This window comes from Salmo trutta, chromosome 20 (genome assembly GCF_901001165.1).
Source record: "Salmo trutta chromosome 20, fSalTru1.1, whole genome shotgun sequence".
Classification (NCBI taxonomy): domain Eukaryota; kingdom Metazoa; phylum Chordata; class Actinopteri; order Salmoniformes; family Salmonidae; genus Salmo; species Salmo trutta.
Genome location: NC_042976.1, coordinates 23,183,617 through 23,207,211, shown reverse-complemented (window position 1 = coordinate 23,207,211; position 23,595 = coordinate 23,183,617). Strand labels below are relative to the sequence as shown.

Here is a 23,595-nt window from a genome sequence, read left to right as displayed (position 1 = left end):
GGAGACACAAGCACAAAGCAAAATGCAGTGCTATCTGACCCAAAATCGAAAGCACACCATGGCAAACTATTTGACCATGGTTACTGATCAAAACCTTAGAAAAACCTTGACAAAGTACAGGCTCAGTGAGCACAACCTTGCCATTGAGAAGAGTAGACACAGGAAAACCTGGCTCCCTGTAGAGGAAAGGCTGTCCAACCACAGCACAACATCAGAGCCTGAGACAGAGCTGCATTTCCTGACAAAATGTATAAAAATATTAACCAATTAGAGAGTGTCATTTCCCAAATTTGAAACCCTCATTCAAGGTTTCAAAGACCTCTCTGATGAGGATAGACTACCCATCCTGTTGGGGGAGGATGCAGAGAGCTGTGGGTTGCTAGTGCACTACATTGCTGCCTGCCATAATATGAGGGACAGTGTCTGACAGACCGATCAACCTGCACATTTCCTCTACTGTATGCTTATTGTTATTGTTCAATGTATTAGATTAGATAGATTCTTATTATTTTCATATTGTAAATATCCAAAGTAAGTTTTGGCAATATGTACATTGTTATGTTATGCCAATAAAGCAAATTGAAATGAATTGAATAGAGAGAAAGAGAGCTGAAATTAAACCAATTGCATCACAATGCCATATCAACATCCCCCCTTATTTTTCTCTATTACGTCTCAATGAAGCGTATGATAATGTGATGGGTCACGGCTGGGAGATCCGAACAGTAACCACCCCATCACATCCCTCCTTCCCTCCATCACACCCCTCCCTCCCTCCATCACACCCCTCCCTCCCTTCATCACACCCCTCCCCTCCCTTCATCACACCCCTCCTTCCCTTCATCACACCCCCTCCCTCCCTCCATCACACCCCCTCCCTCCCTCCATCACACCCCTCCCTCCCTCCATCACACCCCTCCCTCCCTCCATCACACCCCTCCCTCCTTTCATCACACCCCTCCCTCCCTTCATCACACCCCTCCCTCCCTCCATCACACCCCTCCCTCCCTTCATCACACCCCTCCCTCCCTCCATCACACCCTCCCTCCCTTCATCACACCCTCCCTCCCTCCATCACACCACTCCCTCCCTTCATCACACCCCTCCTTCCCTCCATCACACCCCTCCTTCCCTTCATCACACCCCTCCCTCCCTCCATCACACCCCTCCCTCCCTCCATCACACCCCTCCCTCCCTTCATCACACCCCTCCTTCCCTTCATCACACCCCTCCCTCCCTCCATCACACCCCCCCCCCCCTTCATCACACCCCTCCCTCCCTCCATCACACCCTCCCTCCTTTCATCACACCCCTCCCTCCCTCCATCACACCACTCCCCTCCCTTCATCACACCCCTCCCTCCCTTCATCACACCCCTCCCTCCCTTCATCACACCCCTCCCTCCCTCCATCACACCCCTCCCTCCCTTCATCACACCCCTCCCTCCCTTCCATCACACCCCTCCCTCCCTTCATCACACCCCTCCCTCCCTCCATCACACCCCTCCCTCCCTTCATCACACCCCTCCTTCCCTTCATCACACCCCTCCCTCCATCACACCCCTCCCTCCACCACACCCCTCCCTCCCTCCATCACACCCCTCCCTCCCTTCATCACACCCCTCCCTCCCTTCATCACACCCCTCCCTCCCTTCATCACACCCCTCCCTCCCTTCATCACACCCCTCCCTCCCTTCATCACACCCCTCCCTCCCTTCATCACACCCCTCCTTCCCTTCATCACACCCCTCCTTCCCTTCATCACACCCCTCCTTCCCTTCATCACACCCCTCCCTCCCTTCATCACACCCCTCCCTCCCTTCATCACACCCCTCCCTCCTTTCATCACATTCCCTGGAGCTCAGAATTCCTAGATGTCTTCTTCTTCTGCAGGTAGGAAATGTGTGTTGTCCTGCCTCCTTTTCCATTGCTGGTGCTTCATTTCTTTTCCCATTCTGTGCTTTCCTGCTAATATCCCCCCCCCCCCGCTCTCCTTCTCTCTCTCTCATTTCAATTCAATTTAAGGGGCTTTATTGGCATGGGAAACATATGTTAACATTGCCAAAGCAAGTGAAGTAGATTAATATACAAAAGTGAAATAAACAATAAAAATGAACAGTAAACATTACACTCACAGAAGTTCAGAAAGAATTACAAATGTCATATTATGTCTATACACAGTGTTGTAACGATGTGCAAATGGTTAAAGTACAAAAGGGAAAATAAATAAACATAAATATAGGTTGTATTTACAATGGTGTTTGTTCTTCACTGGTTGCCCTTTTCTGGTGGCAACAGGTCACAAATCTTGCTGCTGTGATGGCACACTGTGGTATTTCACCCATTTTTTTTACATTTACATTTTAGTCATTTAGCAGACGCTCTTGTCCAGAGTGACTTACAGTAGTGAATGCATACATTTCATACAATTTCATACATATCATACTTTTTTTTTTTTTTTCCTGTGCTGGCCCCCCGTGGGAATCGAACCCACAACCCTGGTGTTGTAAACACCATGCTCTACCAACTGAGCTACAGGGAAGGCCCAGTAGATATGGGAGTTTTTCAAAATCGGGTTTGTTTTCAAATTCTTTGTGAATCTGAGGGAAATATGTGTCTCTAATATGGTCATACATTTGGCAGGAGGTTAGGAAGTGCAGCTCAGTTTCCACCTCATTTTGTGGGCAGTGTGCACATAGTCTGTCTTCTCTTGAGAGCCAGGTCTGCCTACGGTGGCCTTTCTCAATAGCAAGGCCATGCTCACTGAGTCTGTACATAGGCAAAGCTTTCCTTAAGTTTGGATCAGTCACAGTGGTCAGGTATTCTGCCACTGTGTACTCTCTGTTTAGGGACAAATATAATTCTAGTTAGCTCTGTTTTTTTGTTAATTCTTTCCAATGTATCAAGTAATTATGTTTTTGTTTTCTCATTATTTGGTTGGGTCTAATTGTGTTGCTGTCCTGGGGCTCTGTGGGGTCTGTTTGTGTTTGTGAACAGAGCCCCAGGACCAGCTTTCTTGGTGGACTCTTCTCCAGGTTCATCTCTCTGTAGGTGATGGCTTTGTTATGGAAGGTTTGGGAATCGCTTCCTTTTAGGTGGTTGTAGAATTTAACGGCTCTTTTCTGGATTTTGATAATTAGCGGGTATCGGCCTAATTCTGCTAGTATCGGCCTAATTGGTTGGTGTTTTACGTTGTACACAGAGGATATTTTTTCTGAATTCTGCATGCAGAGTTTCAATTTGGTGTTTGTCCCATTTTGTGAATTCTTGGATGGTGAGCGACCCCAGACCTCACAACCATAAAGGGCAATGGGTTATACAACTGATGCAATTATTTTTAGCCAGATCCTAATTGAATTTTATGTTCCTTTTGATGGCATAGAATGTTCTTCTTGCTTTGTCTCTCAGATCGTTCACAGCTTTGTGGAAGTTACCTGTGGTCTCTCTCTCTCTCTCTCTCTCTCTGTGCTATCCTCCTTGTCACCCTGTTCCACTGTCTCTGCTCTCTGTTCAGAGTGGTGTTTCAAAGTGTTCTTTTTCTCCATAATCATATTCCTTCAAACAGCCTCTGGTTAATGCTTTTACATTCTCAGGCGGGTAAATAGCTTAAACATGTTCATTACCATATTTCAGAGCATTACTCGGTCTCTCTCTTAATACAGCTGCTGCTGCTATGAAGGCATTTTATTAGCCTTCACACTGAGGCTGCAGCAGTAGAGGAAGACTAACTGGTGGTCACAGATGGAAGAAAGAGGAGGGGAAGGTAGAGGGCAAGCAAGAGAGTGTGTTGTTTGTTTGTGTGTGTGTGTGTGTGTGTGTGTGTGTGTGTGTGTGTGTGTGTGTGTGTGTGTGTGTGTGTGTGTGTGTGTGTGTGTTTGTGTGTGTGTGTGTGTGTGTGTGTGTGTGTTTGTTTGTGTGTCTGTGTGTGTGTGTTTGTTTGTGTGTCAGTGTTTGTGTGTGTCACATTTTAGGTGGGTAAACGCTAGCACACAATAAAAAAGGTTTACCCTACACTACACCACTGGCTATTACTCTAGAGACTTTTAGTTCCCCAAGCTTTCCATTAATATTACACATAGCAGAACACTGTGTGATGTTTTTATTTGATTATTCATTGAAAAGGGGAAATAGACTTTCATTATTCCCTGTGTTGTGCTGACCCACAATACCTTCATGTGACTGCATTATAATATGACTGCATGATTATACTCTGCTGCCTCTCCTGAATAGGACTAGAGCTGTGAGGTGAAAAGTCTTTTCAGCCAAGCATCTGTGTGCTCTCAGGTTGTGTTGCAGTGGGTATTGAACTCATTAAACGATGTCTAATTCACTCTGCGCTGTATAATCGGACACGGCTCTGTGGCACTTTTCAATTATTATACAAATGTGAAAAATGCACTCGACAAAGGCCCACCGAGACACAGACAGTTAGAGGCTACGCTCGCTCAACAACCAGTTTCAAACCCAGAAATGCATTTTGTGTTCAGAACAGACTGTGTGGTTTCATCCACAGGCTCTCAGAAAATATGAAACAGTCTGATAGGTTATCTCCCCATGCTGTTCAGTTCCTGTGCACTGAAGCACGGAGGGGAAGATAGAAGTAGAATTTCTTCAAAGTACATCGCCATTTCATTTCTTTCTTTCAGCTTCACTGTTTTAAACCACCAGCCTTAAACCTCTCCCCTCCTTCTCCCCATCATCCCCCTCCAGATGACCATAAGTTCACCAGCCTTAAACCTCTCCCCTCCTTCTCCCCCATCATCCCCCTCCAGATGACCATAAGTTCACCAGCCTTAAACCTCTCCCCTCCTTCTCCCCCATCATCCCCCTCCAGATGACCATAAGTTCACCAGCCTTAAACCTCTCCCCTCCTTCTCCCCCATCATCCCCCTCCAGATGACCATAAGTTCACCAGCCTTAAACCTCTCCCCTCCTTCTCCCCCATCATCCCCCTCCAGATGACCATAAGTTCACCAGCCTTAAACCTCTCCCCTCCTTCTCCCCCATCATCCCCCTCCAGATGACCATAAGTTCACCAGCCTTAAACCTCTCCCCTCCTTCTCCCCCATCATCCCCCTCCAGATGACCATAAGTTCAGTGAAGCGACTGCGGTCCTGTTCACGTGGATCGACCGTGGTGAGGTCAACCGGCGGTCGGCTAATCACTTCTACTCTATGATCCAGTCGGCCAATAGCCACGTCCGGAGGCTGATGAGTGAGAAGGCCCAGCACGAAGAGGAGATGGAGCTAGCCAGGGAGACGTTTAAAAACGCCCTGCTGGCCATACTGACTCAGTGTAAGCATCTAACTAGACACACTGTGCACTACCTGTAACACTTTATTGACATAAACCCTTCCTAGACACAGAGCACTACAGGTACCTCTCACATAGCACCGAATACCAGTTGTTCTACACAGCTGTGCAGGGATGAGCCTGTAGTTAGGGAGGGTGACAGTAGTCAGAGACCAGACAGAGGTAAGTACAGTACAGTGTCCTGAGGAAAACCTCTGTGTGTCTGTCTGGTGCTTACTACAGGAGAGGACCAGCTGATCTACCTACTGTACCTCCCAGGTAGGCATCATAGTACCGTGTCCATCCAGCAGGCACTCTCAAACAATGTCAATGTACATATGAAATACCATCTGGAAAGACAATAAAACAACAGCACGATTGATCAATGGCTTATGACTGTTTAAATGGTACTATTTAGATTCTTATTTGTTATGCTCAACACCGAGAAGAAAAACGGAGCTATATAGTCCTCTGGTGTTGGTTTAATATGAAAATCCATGAAGCAAAGTCCCAGAGATATGAACTGAATCACCAGAGTGGACGTAGAGGATGATGAAGGGGTGACGTTTTAATGTTGACCTGGTCACTGTGCACTTGTCCAGTAGTAATAATGACACTATTTATTCAAGTTCCTGTTGTTTATTGAAGATGAATATGACAGTATGCAATCAGAACAGAGCCAAGCTTTAAAGGCAACATTCTTCTACTGGTGGGGAGAATAGTGATGACTACAGTAAATACAACACTCCCAAAAGAGTTATGAATGATTAATGACAAAATACTAATTTTATGTAAATTCAATAGTATGTCTAGTATCACAAAGCAAGCCTTCCATTGTAGAATGTTGTCTTTGTCAGTCCTGAAGGAACTGAATCAGCAGGTATGAGATGTAAGTACTGTACAGCACTGTGAAGGAGACACCAGGTTACACTATGGCCAGCATTTAACCTAGGAGGCCCTACAAACCAACAAAAACAATGTGTCAAAATCACAGCCCACCCAATGATTCTCAATATGTTGGTGGGTGGTAGAGGTAAATGCAATGGGATCCACTAACCCAGGCTGGCACGATGAAGCTCCTAGTGTCTTCTCTGTGGTGTTGTGCCTGGGTGGTACAGTAGTGCTACATAAAGTCTTGTCTTGACTCTCCTGTTCACCCCAAGTCGAGCAGATCACGGCTGTGTTCACCGCTGCCTCCAGGCAGAAGGCATGGGACCATTTCACTAAAGCGCAGCGCAAGAACATAGACATTTGGAGAAAGCAGTGTGAGGTTGGTAATCTCTCCTTACCCCCCTTATTCCTTGTCATGTTTGGACCCCTCAGGACAGGAGAGATTGACAGACAGACATTCTAGAAGGATTGAGTCCTACTGTGTTTCATGTTGCCGTTGTTGCAGACTGCTGTGCCCTCACAGATACACAGACAGATAGACAGACAGATAGACAGACAGCCACGTTGTTCTGATCTACAGATGCGGTGTGTTTCTCTCCTACAATACTGTTCGTATACTTTTTTCTCACGTTGATGAAACACACCCACGCATGCAGATGACAGTGACTAAAGATCTGAGGCCTCCTAGAAAGTATGAGTGGGTGCTATGGCAACAGAGGCTTCCAGGGTTAAGACAGATCAATAATTCATTGGAATTATAACAAGTCAGCATGCTGGAACATTCTCTACAGGAGGGAAACATATTATGTTAGTTATCACTTTCATTAGAACTAAACAAAAACATCCTATTGATCTCATGGAATGGGGATATATTTGGTTGTAGAAACATTACACAAACCTAGATCTGAATCCTTGATTATTCTACACCACCTTGGTCTTGATTTGGCCATTTGGAGACCATGCTGATTTATTGAAGTGAATTAAAAGTAATGACCAGGTATTTGAGAGTGTCTATCTGTGAGGGGCAGCATTATCCAGGCAGATGTTAAAGACATGCTTCAGGAACTTTGGCGACTACTAAGTATTTTTTAAACCTCCCGCTTTGGGCTGGATGTGTCAATGTGTAGGTCGTACACGCATAATCTATCTGCAGAATTACCTCCATTAGGCATGGAATCCCTAGTTTGAAAGCGACTGTTTTTCTGGATGCTGTGCTGCGCCATTTTCCTTACATTTCCCCCCACCTGGGCCAGCCCCCTAGCAATTTGAGTTCTAGCCAATGAGCTTCAGCCCCTTGCCATTTAAGTGACAGCTAGCAAGATGCACACACAGCAAAGCGAGAGAGAGCAATGACGTGGTGCACATCTCTGCAATTTCAGGGGACCACTTTTGGCTTGTGAGCGCGACCTTCAGAACTACTGGCTAAAATGTATACAAAAACACTGGATAATCTTTTTAACTTTATATGACCATTCATACTGTAAGCCCTCTATGGTCATACTGTACACGTCTCTAAGTCAAGTCAGTGAGAAAGGAATCATTACCATGTCTATTCTCAAAGCAACCAGAGGTAAGGCATTGATGTGGAAGAAGAGACACTAACAGTAAACACTATGGAGTGAGTCTTGCTAGCATGCCACCATTGTGAAATCCTTTGTTACGGTTCAGTAGTATGCTTGGTAAGTGTTCAAGTAGTTAAAGTAAGGGAACTCTGCAGTTTGAACCGTCATAGATTAACTATGACAAATGGCTGTGAATTAATTAGCTACTGATGTCAGTATCAACATCCTCCATGACAGTAATATGAAATTCCAGTTTTATTATGAGCTGATAAAGGAGATGGCAGAAAGCAGGAGATCAGATAAGTCTCTAAACACCATTGGATTTCTCCGTCTTCATGCCGTACTGTAGCTTCTAAGAAAAAGGATCTGTCTGGTTCAGTATTGCAGCTGAGGTTTTCTATGCTCACAGTCACACATAACAAAAATCTCCCTCCAACCCTCTCTCCCTTTCTCTCTCTTCCATTTTCCTCTCATAACTCTATCCCTCTCTCCCCTAGTTGAGTCATTGCTAAGCATATTTACTTTATTTGAGGAGAGATTTCACAGTGGTGGTATTAGACAGCCTCACAGCTGAGCCTGCACTCGTTATCAGAGCAGCTGGGAGAATGAGATGATTTCTGTGCTCCTCTGTCTTTAGCATGTGAATAAAAGGAAGCATTCAAACTGCCCATGGGCACAGATCTAGGATCAGTTTACATTACCCTCTATATCCTAACCTTAACCATTGCAGAAGGAAAACAAAACTGAGTCATTCCATGTCATTTCAGCAAGCCATGCTCCGGAGCTTTGGGCGAGATGGTGGGTGTCGAAATCCTCTTTCTTGTGCTTTTTGAGGTGGAATGACTCATTTGACCATAGTTCAGTCTCTATGGGTAACTGGATCCTCTTCCACCACATACTCTGTCCACAGGTACAATATATAAAGTTAGTAACCATTCTTATAAGGGCAGTCTGGTTGAAAGCATTTTTAGACAGGCATCTGGTTGGGTGTATAGTACTGAGACACTGAGGTGTCCTTGCGCTGAGTGTGTCCTTGTGTCGTGATGTGACAGGAGCTGCGGAATGCCAACAGTGAGGAGATCATGGGGATTCGCCGGGAGGAGGAGATGGAGATGTCTGATGACGACTCGGATGAGAGCCCCTGTAAGAAGATACGCAGGGAGGACAACGGTAGGTCAGACACAGGCCCAATCCCAAACTTACTCCTAGGTTCTAGGCCCTAGCGCTTATCTCCTAGCTGCTAGCCCCTAGGCACCGGTACCTTTTAATGATGGCAGGCCAGTGTAGCTCATAAATCACCAGACTGCTACAGTATATATTGGTGGTAGATGTTCATGACCTGTCACACAGCCTCAGAACCCTAGACTGCCAGTCAAATGGCAGGAAGAACGATCTAGCAGCTGGGATGTGATGGGATGTTATAGATGGGCTGTGGTGGTACAGTGACCAAGCTGCTCAGATTCAGAACACTTCACAATCTATTACTGCTCTGCTCCAAAGTTGCAGCCTATTCTAATGCCTGCTGAAGGAGCCTGTTGAAAGGACAGCAGTGCTTTACTGAGCAGCTCTGAACAGCTCCCTTTGATGTGTCCTGAATACATTACATGTATGGAGGAGGAGAGAGAACAATAGAAACCTCCACTTCCAGTGACTCAGAACCTCACAGGTTGGGTAGAGAGTTGACTCACTGCAGTTGGTGTGTGTATGTGTGTGTGCGCGTGTGCGTGCATATGTGTGTGTCTTGTGTCTAACCCTCTCTCCCCTCCTCTCCAGTTGTGTGTGTCTTGTGTCTAACCCTCTCTCCCCTCCTCCTCTAAAGGTGTGTGTGTCTAACCCTCTCTCCCCTCCTCCTCTAAAGGTGTGTGTGTCTAACCCTCTCTCCCCTCCTCCTCTAAAGGTGTGTGTGGCCAGTCAGGGGCCTCTCTGAGGGAGGAGAATGACTCTCTACGCTGGCAGCTGGATGCCTACAGGAACGAGGTGGAGCTGCTGAGGAAGGAGCAGGGCAAGGCCTGCCACCCCGACGACCCCGAACACTCCCCCAACACACACACGCACCTGCTACAGCAGAGCATGCACAACATGCATCAGGTACATTATTACACCATCTACGCCTGGATCATATTCCACCCGGGATTCCACTGTTGGGATTGTGCTGATACCAACACTAATTGATATACAGTACCATCAATAGAATACAGTGCCAACACTGCCTTCACATTCTGCAGGTATGTGTACCTGTGCTTTCACTAGCAAAAGGTAATTGAAGGCCAAAGCACCGGTACCTAGAAACAAAGAGTTTTAGGGACAGTGCAGCTACAGTACACATCACTCTGATTTATTCTGACTGTCCTGTCTACCGCATTCACACTCCCTCCCTTTACAACCTGACCCAGACAGACCACAACACAGTCAGACCTCTGTCTGCTGTTGTTCCTGCTTACTGGTGTCTCCTCTGTGTTCATCACCTTCTCTGTTGTTTTAGTCCTCCCAGCACTGTCTCCCTATCTAACTGTGTTGTGGTCTATTGTGTAACTGTCTCTCTGTGTGTCTCCCTATCTAACTGTGTTGTGGTCTATTGTGTAACTGTCTCTCTGTGTGTCTCCCTATCTAACTGTGTTGTGGTCTATTGTGTAACTGTCTCTCTGTGTGTCTCCCTATCTAACTGTGTTGTGGTCTATTGTGTAACTGTCTCTGTGTGTCTCTCTCTCCTCCCAGCAACTGCTGAGTCTGCAGGATCAGCTGAGGAGTAAGGAGGTGGAGCTGGAGCAAGCTAGAGACGAACACAGATACCTGGAGGGAGAGGTCCTAGCCCTGAGAGACAAGGTGAGAGGACATGCATGCACACAAATGTGTAAACACACACACACACAGACACACACACAGACACACACACAGACACACAGACACACACACACACACACACACACACACACACACACACACACACACACACACACACACGTGTGTGGAAACGCACTGATCCAGATGGGAGCGTAGGGTTCTGAGTCATGATGGTTATGAAGATATAGAGAAACAAACGGCAAAAAGAACCTCCTTACACATAACAGTACCAGGGTGTCCCTGTTACTGGTCCTTCAGATAACACACTGTACTGTATCGTATATGAGTACAGAGGCCCCTGAGCTCTGTAGGGTTGGCAGATGGGCCTTTAACATACCGACTAACCGACAAGGATAGAAATGTATTTATAAACTGGGTGGTTTGAGCCCTGAATGCTGATTGGCTGACAGCCGTGGTATATCAGACTGTATACCACGATTATGACAAAACTTTTATTTTTACTGCTCTAATTACGTTGGTAACCAGTTTTCTAATAGCAATAAGGCACCTCAGGGGTTTGTGATATATGGCCAATATTCCACGGCTAAGGGCTGTGTCCAGGCACTCCGCTTTGTGTCGTGCGTAACAACAGCCCTTAGCCGTGGTATATTGGCCATATACCACACCTCCTCGGGCCTTATTGCTTAAATATATTGAAGGGAATTAAGGACATGGTTTTGATGTAGTGGCAGTCTAGTATTTATTTTGGCAGGCTACTATAGCTGTCTCTTCAAATATTCCCTTTATCCATCTCTGTCTCTTTCTATCGTTGTTTCTGCACAAGTTGCTCTCCCTCAGTAGGGGGGCACACACACACGTCCCTCATCCCCCTCCCTCCATGTCCTCTCATCCCCCTCTCCTCTCACTCTCCACCCCACTCACTCCTCTCCAAGCCAGCCAGACTCTGAAATGGCTCAAATGGCTCAAACTTCCTCTCAAGACGGTCTGAGAGCACAGGCAGCAGGCAGTAGGCAGCAGCATGTGTGTTTGTCCTTTCTTCTGAGGCTAGCCCTGCTCCACCCTGGTCCCCCACCCCTTTTTCCCCAAGAATGAATAACCTCCATTCATTCCATTTTCATCTGTTATCAAAATGAAAAGAAACAAATAAATACATTTACTCAATAAAATTGTATTTTTCAAATAATCTTTCTCAAAAACGTTTGTACACTGAACAAAAATATAAATGCAACATATAGTGTTGGTCCCTTGTTTCATGAGCTGAAATAAAAGATCCCAGACATTTTCCATATGCACAAAAAGCTTATTTCTCTCCAAATTTGAGCACAAATTTGTTTACATCCTTGTTAGTGAGCATTTCTTCTTTGTCAAGATAATCCATCCACCTGACAGATGTGGCATATCAAGAAGCTGATTAAACAGCTTGATCATTACATAGGTGCACATTCTGCTGGGGACAATTAAAGGCCACTCTAAAATGTGCAGCTTTGGCACACAACACAATGCCACAGATCTCAAGTTTTGAGGGAGTGTGCATTTAGCATGCTGACTGCAGGAATGTCCACCAAAGCTTTTGCCAGAGAATTGAATGTTCATTTCTTTACCATAAACCTCCTCCAACGTCGTTTTAGAGAATTTGGTAGTACGTCCAACCGGCCTCACAACCGCAGACCACGTGTATGGCGTTGTGTGGTCGAGCGGTTTGCTGATGTCAACGTTGTGAACAGAGTGCCCCATGGTGGTGGTGGGGTTATGGTATGGGCCCCATGGTGGTGGTGGGGTTATGGTATGGGCCCCATGGTGGTGGTGGGGTTATGGTATGGGCCCCATGGTGGTGGTGGGGTTATGGTATGGGCAGGCATAAGCTACGGACAACAAAAACAATTACATTTTATCAACGGCAATTTGAATGCACAGAGATACCCCCATTTATTTACCGCCATCACCTCATGTTTCAGCATGATAATGCACGGCCCCATGTCGCAAGGATCTGTACACAATTCCTGGAAGCTGAAAATGTGCCAGTTCTTCCATGGCCTGCATGCTCACCAGACATGTCACCCATTGAGCATGTTTGGGATGCTCTGGAACGACGTGTACGACAGCGTGTTCCAGTTCCTGCAATTATCCAGCAACTTCGCAAAGCCATTGAAGATGAGTTGGACAACATTCCACAGACCATAATCAACAGCCTGATCAACTCTATGCAAAGGAAAAGTGTCGCGCTGCATGAGGCAAATGGTGGTCACTGACTGGTTTTCTGATCCACGCCCCTATCTTCTTTTTAAGGTATCTGTGATCAACAGATGCATATCTGTGTTCCCAGTCATGTGAAATCCAGAGATTAGGACCTAATGAATGTATTTCAATTGACTGATTTCCTCATATGAACTGTAACTCAGTATAAAAAAGGAAATTGTTGCAAGTTGCATTTATATTTTTATTCAGTATATATTGTCCCGTATAATAATCGGTTCTCTTCATTTTTTGTTCCTAAAAATGTTTACCCCGACTTTGAATACCACTGGCCTACAGCATGGTCAAGCAAATGAATGGTTCGGAGAGTTTACTAAACCACGACTGATTTAGAACCACACAGACAACAGTAGCGCTGCCTTCGTTATTCCTGCACCATTTCAACGTAAACATTTAAATATCATCAAATCAACTAGGCTATATATGCTTAGTTTAATACACTGAAAACAAACTTACGGGCCACGGGGGCAGTATTGAGAATTTTGAAAAAAATATGTGCCCATTTTTAACTGCCTCCTACACCAACTCAGAAGCTAGGATATGCATATTATTAACACATTCGGATAGAAAACACTCTGAATTTTCTAAAACAGTTTGAATGGTGTCTGTAAGTATAACAAAACTCATATTGCAGGCAAAAACCTGTGAAAAATAGATTTAAAAAAAAGAGAATTTTGTGACTGTACTATTTAGTGTCATTGTTTTAAAGATACCACAGTGAGAAAGGATTCAGTTCGCAACTCCTACTGCTTCCACTAGATGTCAACGATCTTTATAAAGTTGTTTGAAGCATCTGTGATGAATACAGACCGAATTAGAATGCTTACAAGTTGACACGTCATCACTTCATTTTTTGCGCCTGCGCATGAATCTGAGAAGAGTGTCTTTGTCATAATCGTTTATTCTAGACACTTGATAGGTTGTGTGAAAATATTACTGATGTTTACTGATGTTTCACGTTAAAAATGGACTTAAAGATTAATGCTAAACAACGTTTGACATGTTTGAACAAACATAAATAGATTATTTACTAGGTTTTTTTTAGCTTTTCGGCGTGACTTTACACTGCCCACCTCATTTTGTGGGAGCCTACTGAACGCTAACTATTTGGACATAAATTATGAACTTTATCAAAAGAAACCACATTTGTTCTGGACCTGGGATCGCTGGCAGCGCCTTCTGATGGAGATAATCAAAGGTAAGGGGATATTTAGAATGTTATTATCGATATTAGATGATGCTAATGCTAACGGTATAGCTTAGCTTAGCTTATAGCTTAGCTTATGTTGTTAGCCTGTTGAGGCCAGGGGGCAGGATCTTATCCCGGTATTGGGATTCATTGTCATGTGACCATGGCGGGGAATTCAAAACTGCAAGAGTAATCATTTCAAATAATCAAATAATCAACTATTTTCCTCCATTTGAAAGATATATCTCCTAAATCTAACCACGCTGTCCGATTTTCAGAGGCTTTACGGAGAATGCATAAAGTTAGGTTATGTGAGGAGAGTACATTGACAATAGCTGCGTGTAATGTTTAGCCAATTCAAAGAAGGGCATCAACAGACAGAAAACTAGCTAGAATTATGCACTTACCTTTGACAATCTGCATCAGATGACACTCATAGGACATTATGTTAGACAATACATGCATTTTTAGTTCCATCAAGTTCATATTTATATCCAAAAACAGCATTTACAGTCACGGTGAAATTCAGAATTTTTTTCGGCTCGAATGCTCCCAGTGAATCCAGCATTACAAATCACGGAATTACTATTCGAAAACATTGGTAAATTATAATATTGTCATTCAAAGAATAATATATTATCATCTCGTAATTGCTACCGAATGGCCAGATCTCAAAATAACTTTACTGGGAAATCACATTTTGCTATAAACTGGGTACTATGCTAAAGATACCAAAAACAATTTAGTCCAATCAATGTTGCTGGCTGTCCATGGTACTGATTTGTGTGTGTGTGTGTGTGTGTGTGTGTGTGTGTGTGTGTGTGTGTGCAAGTAGAAACAACATGTTGACTCACCCTACTTGTAGACTAGATGAACCCCAATGCCATCCTTTCTTTCATGTTGGCAAAACGATCTGACTGTCATTCAGTAGTACACACTTTTAGTTGTCCTAGACTAGGCTACCTGGATAAAATGCTTGCTAGCCTAACTTCCTCACATGGGCAACAATGAACCAGCTAAGTTAGCTAGCTAGCTAGTTAACATGAACCTACTACATCTAGGCCACATATTGAACTTGAATCGTCTCAAGCCAGTGGCACAATGTTTGAATTGAGGGTGAGATCAGAATCTACGTTATAATAATTTGCCTGTATCATTGGTCACATGTATGTGGAAGCCTGGCTTCCTTTGGCATCCATGAACACACTCCACTGCTGAGAATAATACAACCAGTGGATGGATGAGTACCTTTCTGATTCTATCTGATTCTGCTAACTGTAACTGTTTTTTCATTGTTATTGGACTGATATAATGGGAACATCAATAGGAATAGAGCTCCTGTGGAGAAAGAGTGTATTCAGCTGCCAGTGGATAGATGGAATAAACAGATAGATAGATGAACAAATGAAAGGATAGAACATCCAGGGAGGATACATTGTTCCTATACAGTCTAAAGATGCTACGTTAAACAACAGCTACTTGGATCCTGCTTCTGTTACTAAGACCATGCTCTATGCCTCTGTTTGTTACCAGGGTTACCAGGGATGAATGGTCAGTACTTGATGATGGTCTCTGTCTTGTTCTCTGTGTGTCTTGTTTTCAGATGCTGACTAATGGGGATGTAGTGGTAGTGGAGGGGACCAACGGAGAAACACCTGAGAAGGTCAGTTCGCCCCAACATACACCACTATACAGTACCCACACAATACTGTACACACAATACTGTACACCACAGGTGGCTGGTGGCACCTTAATTGGGGAGGGCAGCTCATAGTAATGGCTGGAACAGAATGAATGGAATGGTATCAAACATATCAAACACTTGGTTTTCATATGTGTGATACCATTCCAGCCATTACTATGAGCTGTCCTCCCCTCTCCAGCCTCCTGTGTACACACACATGCAATCAACATCTCTTGAGTGATTCTATTGACCCAGCCAGCCAGTGTCTGATGACGTCTTCAGAGCAGGGGGGTAGGCCTATGCATTAAGGGTATATGGGGGGGGTTGTAGTGTGATACTGTGTATGTTCCTTGTGCCCTGTGAAAGGCAGAGATGCACTGGTGAAGAGAGGAGAAGGGGAAGGAGAGGGGGGTATCCCAATGGAGTAGGATCAGTAACACCAGCCTCTCCTCTCTCTCATAAAAATAACACTACCCCAATGAGTGCACACACATCAGCTCACATTGCGTTTGTGTGTCTATAAGGACTAGCACTGTGTTGTTTGTGTGTCTGTAGGTAGTGAACGGCTATGCGACTACTCTGTACCGCAACAGAGACAGGAGGAGTGAAGCAGCCATGAGAGGACCCCTCACATCAGAGAGAGAGGCTCTGCTACTGGGTACAGTACATATACATTTGATGTATACTACAAGCATATGCATAATATTATGTGGATTGTTACATTTTCGCCTGTAATATTCATCTGACTGGGAGTGTTTTAATGGTTGGCGTTAGACATGTTGGAGGGGAGCCAATTGTTAATGGGGTGAAACAGTCTTGAAAGCCTGTCTGTCCAGCCTGGTCTCAGAGCAAAACATATAATATTTTACTCAAATCCGTGCCACTCCATTTAGTATGAAATGTTACTTTACGTTAGATTACATTAAATTGGCCTATGTGAATCCGGGACACTCAAACGTTTGGTATGACACTCGGGGGTATGACACTCGGGGGGCTCCCGAGTGGCACAGTGGTCTAAGGCACTGCATCTCAGTGCTAGAGGCTACAGTCCCCCTGGTTCGAATCCAGGCTGTTTCACAACCGGTCGTGATTGGGAGTCCCATAGGGCGGTGTAGGCTGTCATCGTAAATAAGAATTTGTTCTTAACTGACTTACCTAGTAAAAAAAAGGTGAATTAAGGCAAAAACAAAGGGTCGTTGGTCGGACGTGTAATGTGAACGTCTAGCAATCCAAAGGGCGCGCATTCAAATCTCATTCCGGACAACTTCAGCATTTTAGCAAATTACTGCTTACTACTTTTTAGCTACTTTGCAACTATTTAGCATGTTCGCTAACCCTTCCCCTAACCGTAACCCTTTAACTTAACTCCTAACCCTAACCTTAACCCTAACCTTAACTCCTAACCTAACAAAAGTATGTGGACAACCCTTGAAATTAGTGGATTCTCCGTAGACAAACATTGGCAGTAGAATGGCATTACTGAAGAGGTCAGTGACTTTCAATGTGGCACCGTCATAGGATGCCACCTTTCCAACAAGTCAGTTGTCCAATTTCTGCCCTCCTAGGCTGCCCCGGATGGTATTGTGAAGTAGAAACATCTAGGAGCAACAACGACTCAGCCGCGAAGTGGTAGGCCACACAAGCTCACAGAAAGGGAACGTGTGTAAAAGTAATCTGTCCTCAGCTGCAACACTCACTACTGAGTTCCAAACTGCCCCTGGAAGCAAAATCAGCACAAGAACTGTTCGTCGGGAGCTTCATGAAATAGGTTTCCATAGCCGAGCATCCGCACCCAAGCCCAAATTTACCAAGCGTCGGTTAGAATGATGTGAGGCTCGCCGCCATTGGACTCTTCACCATCTAGCAGTCTGACGGATGAATCTGGATTTGGCGGATGCAAGGAGAATGCTACCTGCCCCAATGTATAGTGCCAACTGTAAAGTTTGGTGGAGGAGGAATAATGGTCTGGGGCTTTTTTTCATGGTTCAGGCTAGTACCCTTAGTTCCAGTGAAGGGAAATCTTAATGCTATAGCAAACAATCACATTCTAGATGATTCTGTGCTTCCAACTTTGTGGCAACAGTTTGAGGAAGGCCCGTTCCTGTTTCAGCATGACAATGTCCCCATGCACAAAGTGAGGTCCATACAGAAATGGTTTGTCGAGATCGGTGTGGAAGAACTTGACTGGTCTGCACAGAGCCCTCACCTCAACCCCATTGAACACTTTTGGGATGAATTGGAACACCTAACTAATGCTCTTGTGGCTGAATGGAAGCAAGTCCCTGCAGCAATGTTCCAACATCTAGTGGAAAGCCTTCCCAGAAGAGTGGAGACTGTTAAAGCTGCAAGGGGGGGGGCAACTCAATATTAATGGCCATGATTTTGTAATGAGATGTTTGACCAGCATACTTTTGGTCTTGTAGTGTATCACACTAAATGGAGTGGCATGGATTTTGTAAAATATAATATGTTTTGCTCTGAGACCAGGTAGGTCTGTTGTCTTCTTGGATGAAGAACCCAAGGACTGGGTGGAGGGGGGCTCAGGTAAGAGGTACTATGGGTCTGGTTGCCAAGCAGTACTCCGCTGACCCTGGCCACACACACATCAACTCTGAACGTAGGCACATGCAAAACGCACGCATGCAGGCACACACACACACACAAACATGATCTCTCCCAGCTGCACGCGGCGGTGCTATGGTTGTGTTCACACACAGAAACACACTCCATCGCAGGGCGCCGGGGACACTGAGATAGACGAGGACGCCGTCAGTTAGAACAGAAGAAAAGACAAACCGGTTTCAGGCGAGAGGAGAGACTGACTGTAGGACACAAATTGCCTAATTCTCCCGTGGCTCTTCTCCCCGTCTCCCTCTATCCTCCCCCTCTACCTCTCTCCTTCCCCTTTCTCCTCCCCCTCTACCTACCCCCATTTCAGCTCCCAGAAATGTAGTTTCATCACAAACAGAAAGCAGCTTCTATTCTGATTCTGACTGAAGTCATTTTATTAGCCTGCTTTCCTTTTGTTTCTGTTCACTGTCTGAATCTCCTGTAGGCACAAGCACAAAATAGTTCTGTGCCAATTCTCAGATTAGCAGCTGGAAAGTAGAGCTCCTTTCGGTGCTGCAGGGAGGTAAAAACAGCTTGGTGTAAAACAGAGCCAGGAGCCGGTTGGAGCAGAGCAGAGAAGAGGAGAGGAGAGGAGAGCAGACGAAAGGGGAGCAGAGGAGAGCAAAGAGGAGTAGGCAGATGCACATTTATCTCTTTTAACGCGGCCCACAGAAAGCCAACATGAAGGAGAGGAGAGGCAGAGCTCTCTATCTCCCTGCCAGCCAGCCACCCTGTCTGCTTCCTAGCCTGCCGCAGCCAGTGAGGGCTGGTGGGGAGGAGCTAAGGGAGGACGGGCTCATTGTAATGGCTGGAATATAATACATGGAACGGAGTCAATCATGTGGCTACCATATGTTTGATGTGTTTGATACTGTTCCATTTATTCTATTCCAGCCATTACAATGAGCCCGTCCTCCAATAGCTCCTCCCAACAGCCTCCTTTGACTGCAGCCAACACCGCTTCTGGGCTTTTCATTTTTCTGTAAGGGATACACACCTTTACACACACGCAAACACATACAGACACGCATCCGCATGCATGGAAATACACAACAACACGTCCACAACATGTATAGACGTGAACGCACACACACATGCACACACTAAGATCCCCCCCACCCCACACACACAAACACACCATCCCTTCCCCCCTCATGCAGTGTGGTGGTTCCATCTGAGTGGTGGTGGCTGAGGGGAGTAAATTAGTCCTGTCTGTAATGGGCAATGTTCCGTCATATAAATCAGGGGAATAAATATTGGCTCAGGCTTCCCAGGGGACCGCACTATATTCTCTCCCCCTGAGTCGCTGTGTTACCTCTGCAGGACCTCTCACAAGTAATCAACTCAAGTGCTGTTTCTACTCGGACCAGCGTTTTCTATGGAGGCGCGGGATGCATTTATTGCATGGCACGTCGGCAAAATGCAGATTGCAGCTCTGCTGGAGAGCTGAAGTTGAACAGCATGTTCTTTCTCTTCCCTCTCCCTGTCTCTCTCTCTTCTCTATCTCTCATCTCTCTCAATGTCTCTCTGTTTGTCTCTCTCTCTCTTCTCTATCTCTCATCTCAATGTCTCTCTGTGTTTCTCTATCTCTCTATCTCTCTCCATCTCCCATCTCTCTCAATCTCTCTGTTTCTCTATCTCTCATCTCTCAATCTATCTCTGTGTCTCTGTTTCTCTCTCATCTCTCAATCTCTCTCTGTGTCTCTGCAGGCATCATATCTACCTTCCTCCATGTCCATCCATTTGGAGCCAACATCGACTATCTGTGGTCCTACATCCAGAGACTGGACACTACGGTCAGTTTATTGACATGAAATAGTCACTAAAATAGAGAAAGGGAAAAAGCTGGGGGGGAAACTGAAATGGGCATATGAAATCTTATCTAATTGTTACAGAAATAGGAAAGACCTGTTAGGTGATGTTACCTGTCCCGATCCCTCTCCCGTCCAGGTGTCAGCGGGTGAGTTGGAGTCTCTGATGGGTCGTCTGCCCAGTGTCTTCAGACAGGAGCTGAGTGGAGTGGGAGCCACGCTGGAGAAACGCTGGAAGTTCTGTGGCTTCCAGAGCCTCGCCTCCATGTGACACAGGGACACAAACACATCATATGACCCAAGACACACACATGGCCTGACGGACCACGTGTGGTACAGGAACATACACACTTCCTGACCAGCCACGAAGCCTGGTGGACACATGAATAGAAGGCGTGTCAAATCCACAGACTGTGTTTGAACGGTGTGTGTATGTTGTGTATCCATAGACATCCACAGTACATGGGGATGATACTCAAACACAAAACAGACACTGATGGATCTTTCCGAGGTTATATCTTTGCAAGGGATTTGCTGACACGGAGGTAGAGGGATCCACATGGATCTCCACTCGATGCTGTATAACTAGATCCACGGATGTCAGCCAAGGAGGTCACAGAGCAGACATTCTCTATGGTAACCTAGTGACCAGACCCCAGCCAACAGAACCTCTCATTGACTGGAGTTGTTTGGGATGCCTATTTCTCTGTTCCCTCTCTTTCTCTGTTCCCTCTCTTTCTCTGTTCCCTCTCTTTCTCTGTTCTTTCTCTCTCCCTGGAGCAGTTGTGTAACTGATTTGTCAACAGCTGACTCCCACTAGGCTGGGAGGGATCCAGGAATATCGGACTGCTGCAATCGAAATATGGATGGGAATGGGGAAAATTTGAGAATTGGGTTACAGATTTATTGTTGTTACCCATCACGTCCAGTGTGTTGTGGGACTGTTTGCTGTAAAACCCAGTTTCACACTCCAACAGGATTGCAGCGTTAGCCAGCCAGCCTCTCTCTCTCTGTCTGTCTGTCTGTGACCCAGAACTGACTTTAGTAGCCTACTGATGACTGGTACTGATACTGTTGGGCTGGGACTGTACTGTAGGTCTCCACCTTTGGATGTCTCTCTTTGCTCTGGCCTTCTGTGTCCAGTGTGTGCTGTGCGTTCTGCCACTGTTTAATTGGTATCTACTCATTTAAATTATTATGTTTTCTAATGTAATAAAATGTTTTTATCCAAACATCTTCTGATCAATCTAAAAACATTTTCAATTCAAGAAGCTTTATCGCCATGACAAGCAACTAAATTCACAGGCTGGTAATGGCAAGACAAGGCTGTTAATGGCAAAAGATACACGCTTTTGCATAGATCTGAAATCCTGTATGTTTTGGTTTAATGATTGTGATCCAGATAGTGAGCTGATATTCCATGTTGGATGATGTGCTGCATCTCCCTGATGATGGAGGTTGAAGAATGTATTAATACTGGGAGAGAGAGAGAGAGGAGGAGCAGAACAGGTTTAATATGTACTCCTCTCTTCTTCTCTCCTCCTCTCCCAGTACTTTCTCCTCTCCTATAGCTTCTGATCATGTGCTGGTATGCTCTATAGGCCCGATTCCGAAATAACTCCTTTCTTACGCACGCTTTTCCTACGCACTTCTCACTAGCTGGTATTCCACAACGTTAGTCTAATATGATCCACTAACGCTAGTGACCCTCACAAACAACTTACATGGAGGTGACAGAGGAAAGAAAGGTAAACAGAATGGAATGGAATGATGCAAAATGTGAGTTACAAATTGAAGAAAACGAACAGTAAAATGACAGTTATAAATGTATGTGGATATTACTGATGGTGGCTCCCAATAGTGGCTAATATTTGACATGATACACATTGTACAATAAAACTAAGAAAAGCTTAGGCATAGGCTACAATTAAAACATTCTAAAGTACATATATCAAATTGAGGGCCCACAATGATAATTCTGAATAACGGCACAGCTATTTATAGCCTATTTCACTGTGGAAAAGGGGCCACAATACATGCCGTGTTGATATGATTTTCAGTTTGCTTCCATATGGCTGGTTTCACATTCATCTCCAGGGAACATAAGGAACAATTCTCTAAAACAATTGCTATGTGTATTTACAATCCCCTTCTCCAAATGGATTACTCATTTACCTTCACACTTATCAATAGATATTATCCATTTATAAATTACAGTGCATGGAGAATGCTGTTATTTATATTGAAAAAATATAAAGTAGATGCTTTTTCCACTTAGAACCGGCAAGTTCGCTCCACCTTTTCATTGTTTCCTAGCTCGTTAAGGTTGTGGAATAATGAGGAATTAAGTCAAGGTCAGAATAAGGCTTATATCTATGTAGACACACCTCCGCCCCACCATCATTTCTTTGATCTGCACCCGAATTACTAGCGTGTGAATACCATGCTATTCAAGGTCAGAATACGCATAATGGAATACCGTTCCACGTACGTACGCTTAACTCGGGTCGGAATCAAGGCCTATGCTGGTAAATCTGTACTGAGAGCATGTTGTAAAGCACCACACACGCACACACTTACATACAATACACACCGTATTGCTTTGACTGATGCAACAGCAGGGTAAGCAGGGGAGTATATGGGAGAATCTGGCCCTGTCTGCTCTGCACTAACCCCTTTCTGCTCTCTCATGGATAGAGGATTGCTGTCACCATGGAGAAAGCAGTATGAAGGGTCATAGGCCTGTAATATGCCTGACAAAGACCTGTCATAAGCAGCTGTAGTAGATGGAGAAACCAGACCACTGCAGCCTCTGTACCACTCAGACCCATGTAATGCATATAGGGCTCTGGTTCCACTGCTCTTTTCATTCTATTAATCCTCCTATCCACAAAAGAGATCAGCTGGCCAGATGTGATTGGATTGGAGTGTCGTCCATTTCAGAGATGTATATTTAATCCCTGATTGATGCTTGGCAGTGGAGCCAAGGCTTTGCTGAGTTTTCCCTCCATCCCTCCATCCCACAGCTCTGCTCTCCATATGATTCCACTTTAGACAAACTCTCTCATCTGCCTCAGGATTTCAGCACACATATTCAGGATGTCCAGCTGGAGAAAAACATCAATTAAGGAATCACATCATTCCTCTTCTTTACTCTGTCAACTGATGAAATATTTGTCCATGGTGAAATATTATGAAACATCTAATACTTTGCCCTAGCTGCATGGCTACCCCATATTTTACAACTCAAATAGACCAAAAATAGCTGATGAAAAAAAATAGGAGACTATAGAAGGAAAATAGGGTCAGAAATGTTTCCTTACCATGCAATCTAACCAGGAAACACTACTACCCCTACAATTCATCTGTAAATACAGATCTTCACTGAATTATGTCTTGATAAAGTCATATTTGCAGATTCGGCATTTTCCACTGTTCTATATCAATTGAATTAATTCAATGTTTTATTAACCTACACATTATCATTCAGCAATGACATAAT

The 23,595-nt window shown here is 44.9% G+C and overlaps 1 protein-coding gene across 1 annotated transcript in view; it reads left to right on the top strand.

Annotated features, from left to right (window-relative positions):
• Window positions 1-21,327, top strand: part of LOC115155723 (ecto-NOX disulfide-thiol exchanger 1) — a gene marked incomplete in the record, with an annotated part of 58,862 nt that extends 37,535 nt beyond the window's left edge. The window contains 9 exon segments of the mRNA XM_029702624.1: window positions 5,082-5,294; window positions 6,455-6,561; window positions 8,797-8,914; window positions 9,642-9,832; window positions 10,460-10,567; window positions 15,592-15,651; window positions 16,228-16,330; window positions 19,993-20,078; window positions 20,233-21,327. Of these exon segments, the coding sequence (XP_029558484.1) occupies window positions 5,082-5,294; window positions 6,455-6,561; window positions 8,797-8,914; window positions 9,642-9,832; window positions 10,460-10,567; window positions 15,592-15,651; window positions 16,228-16,330; window positions 19,993-20,078; window positions 20,233-20,364 (1,118 nt within the window).
• Window positions 21,328-23,595: the final 2,268 nt, after the last annotated feature.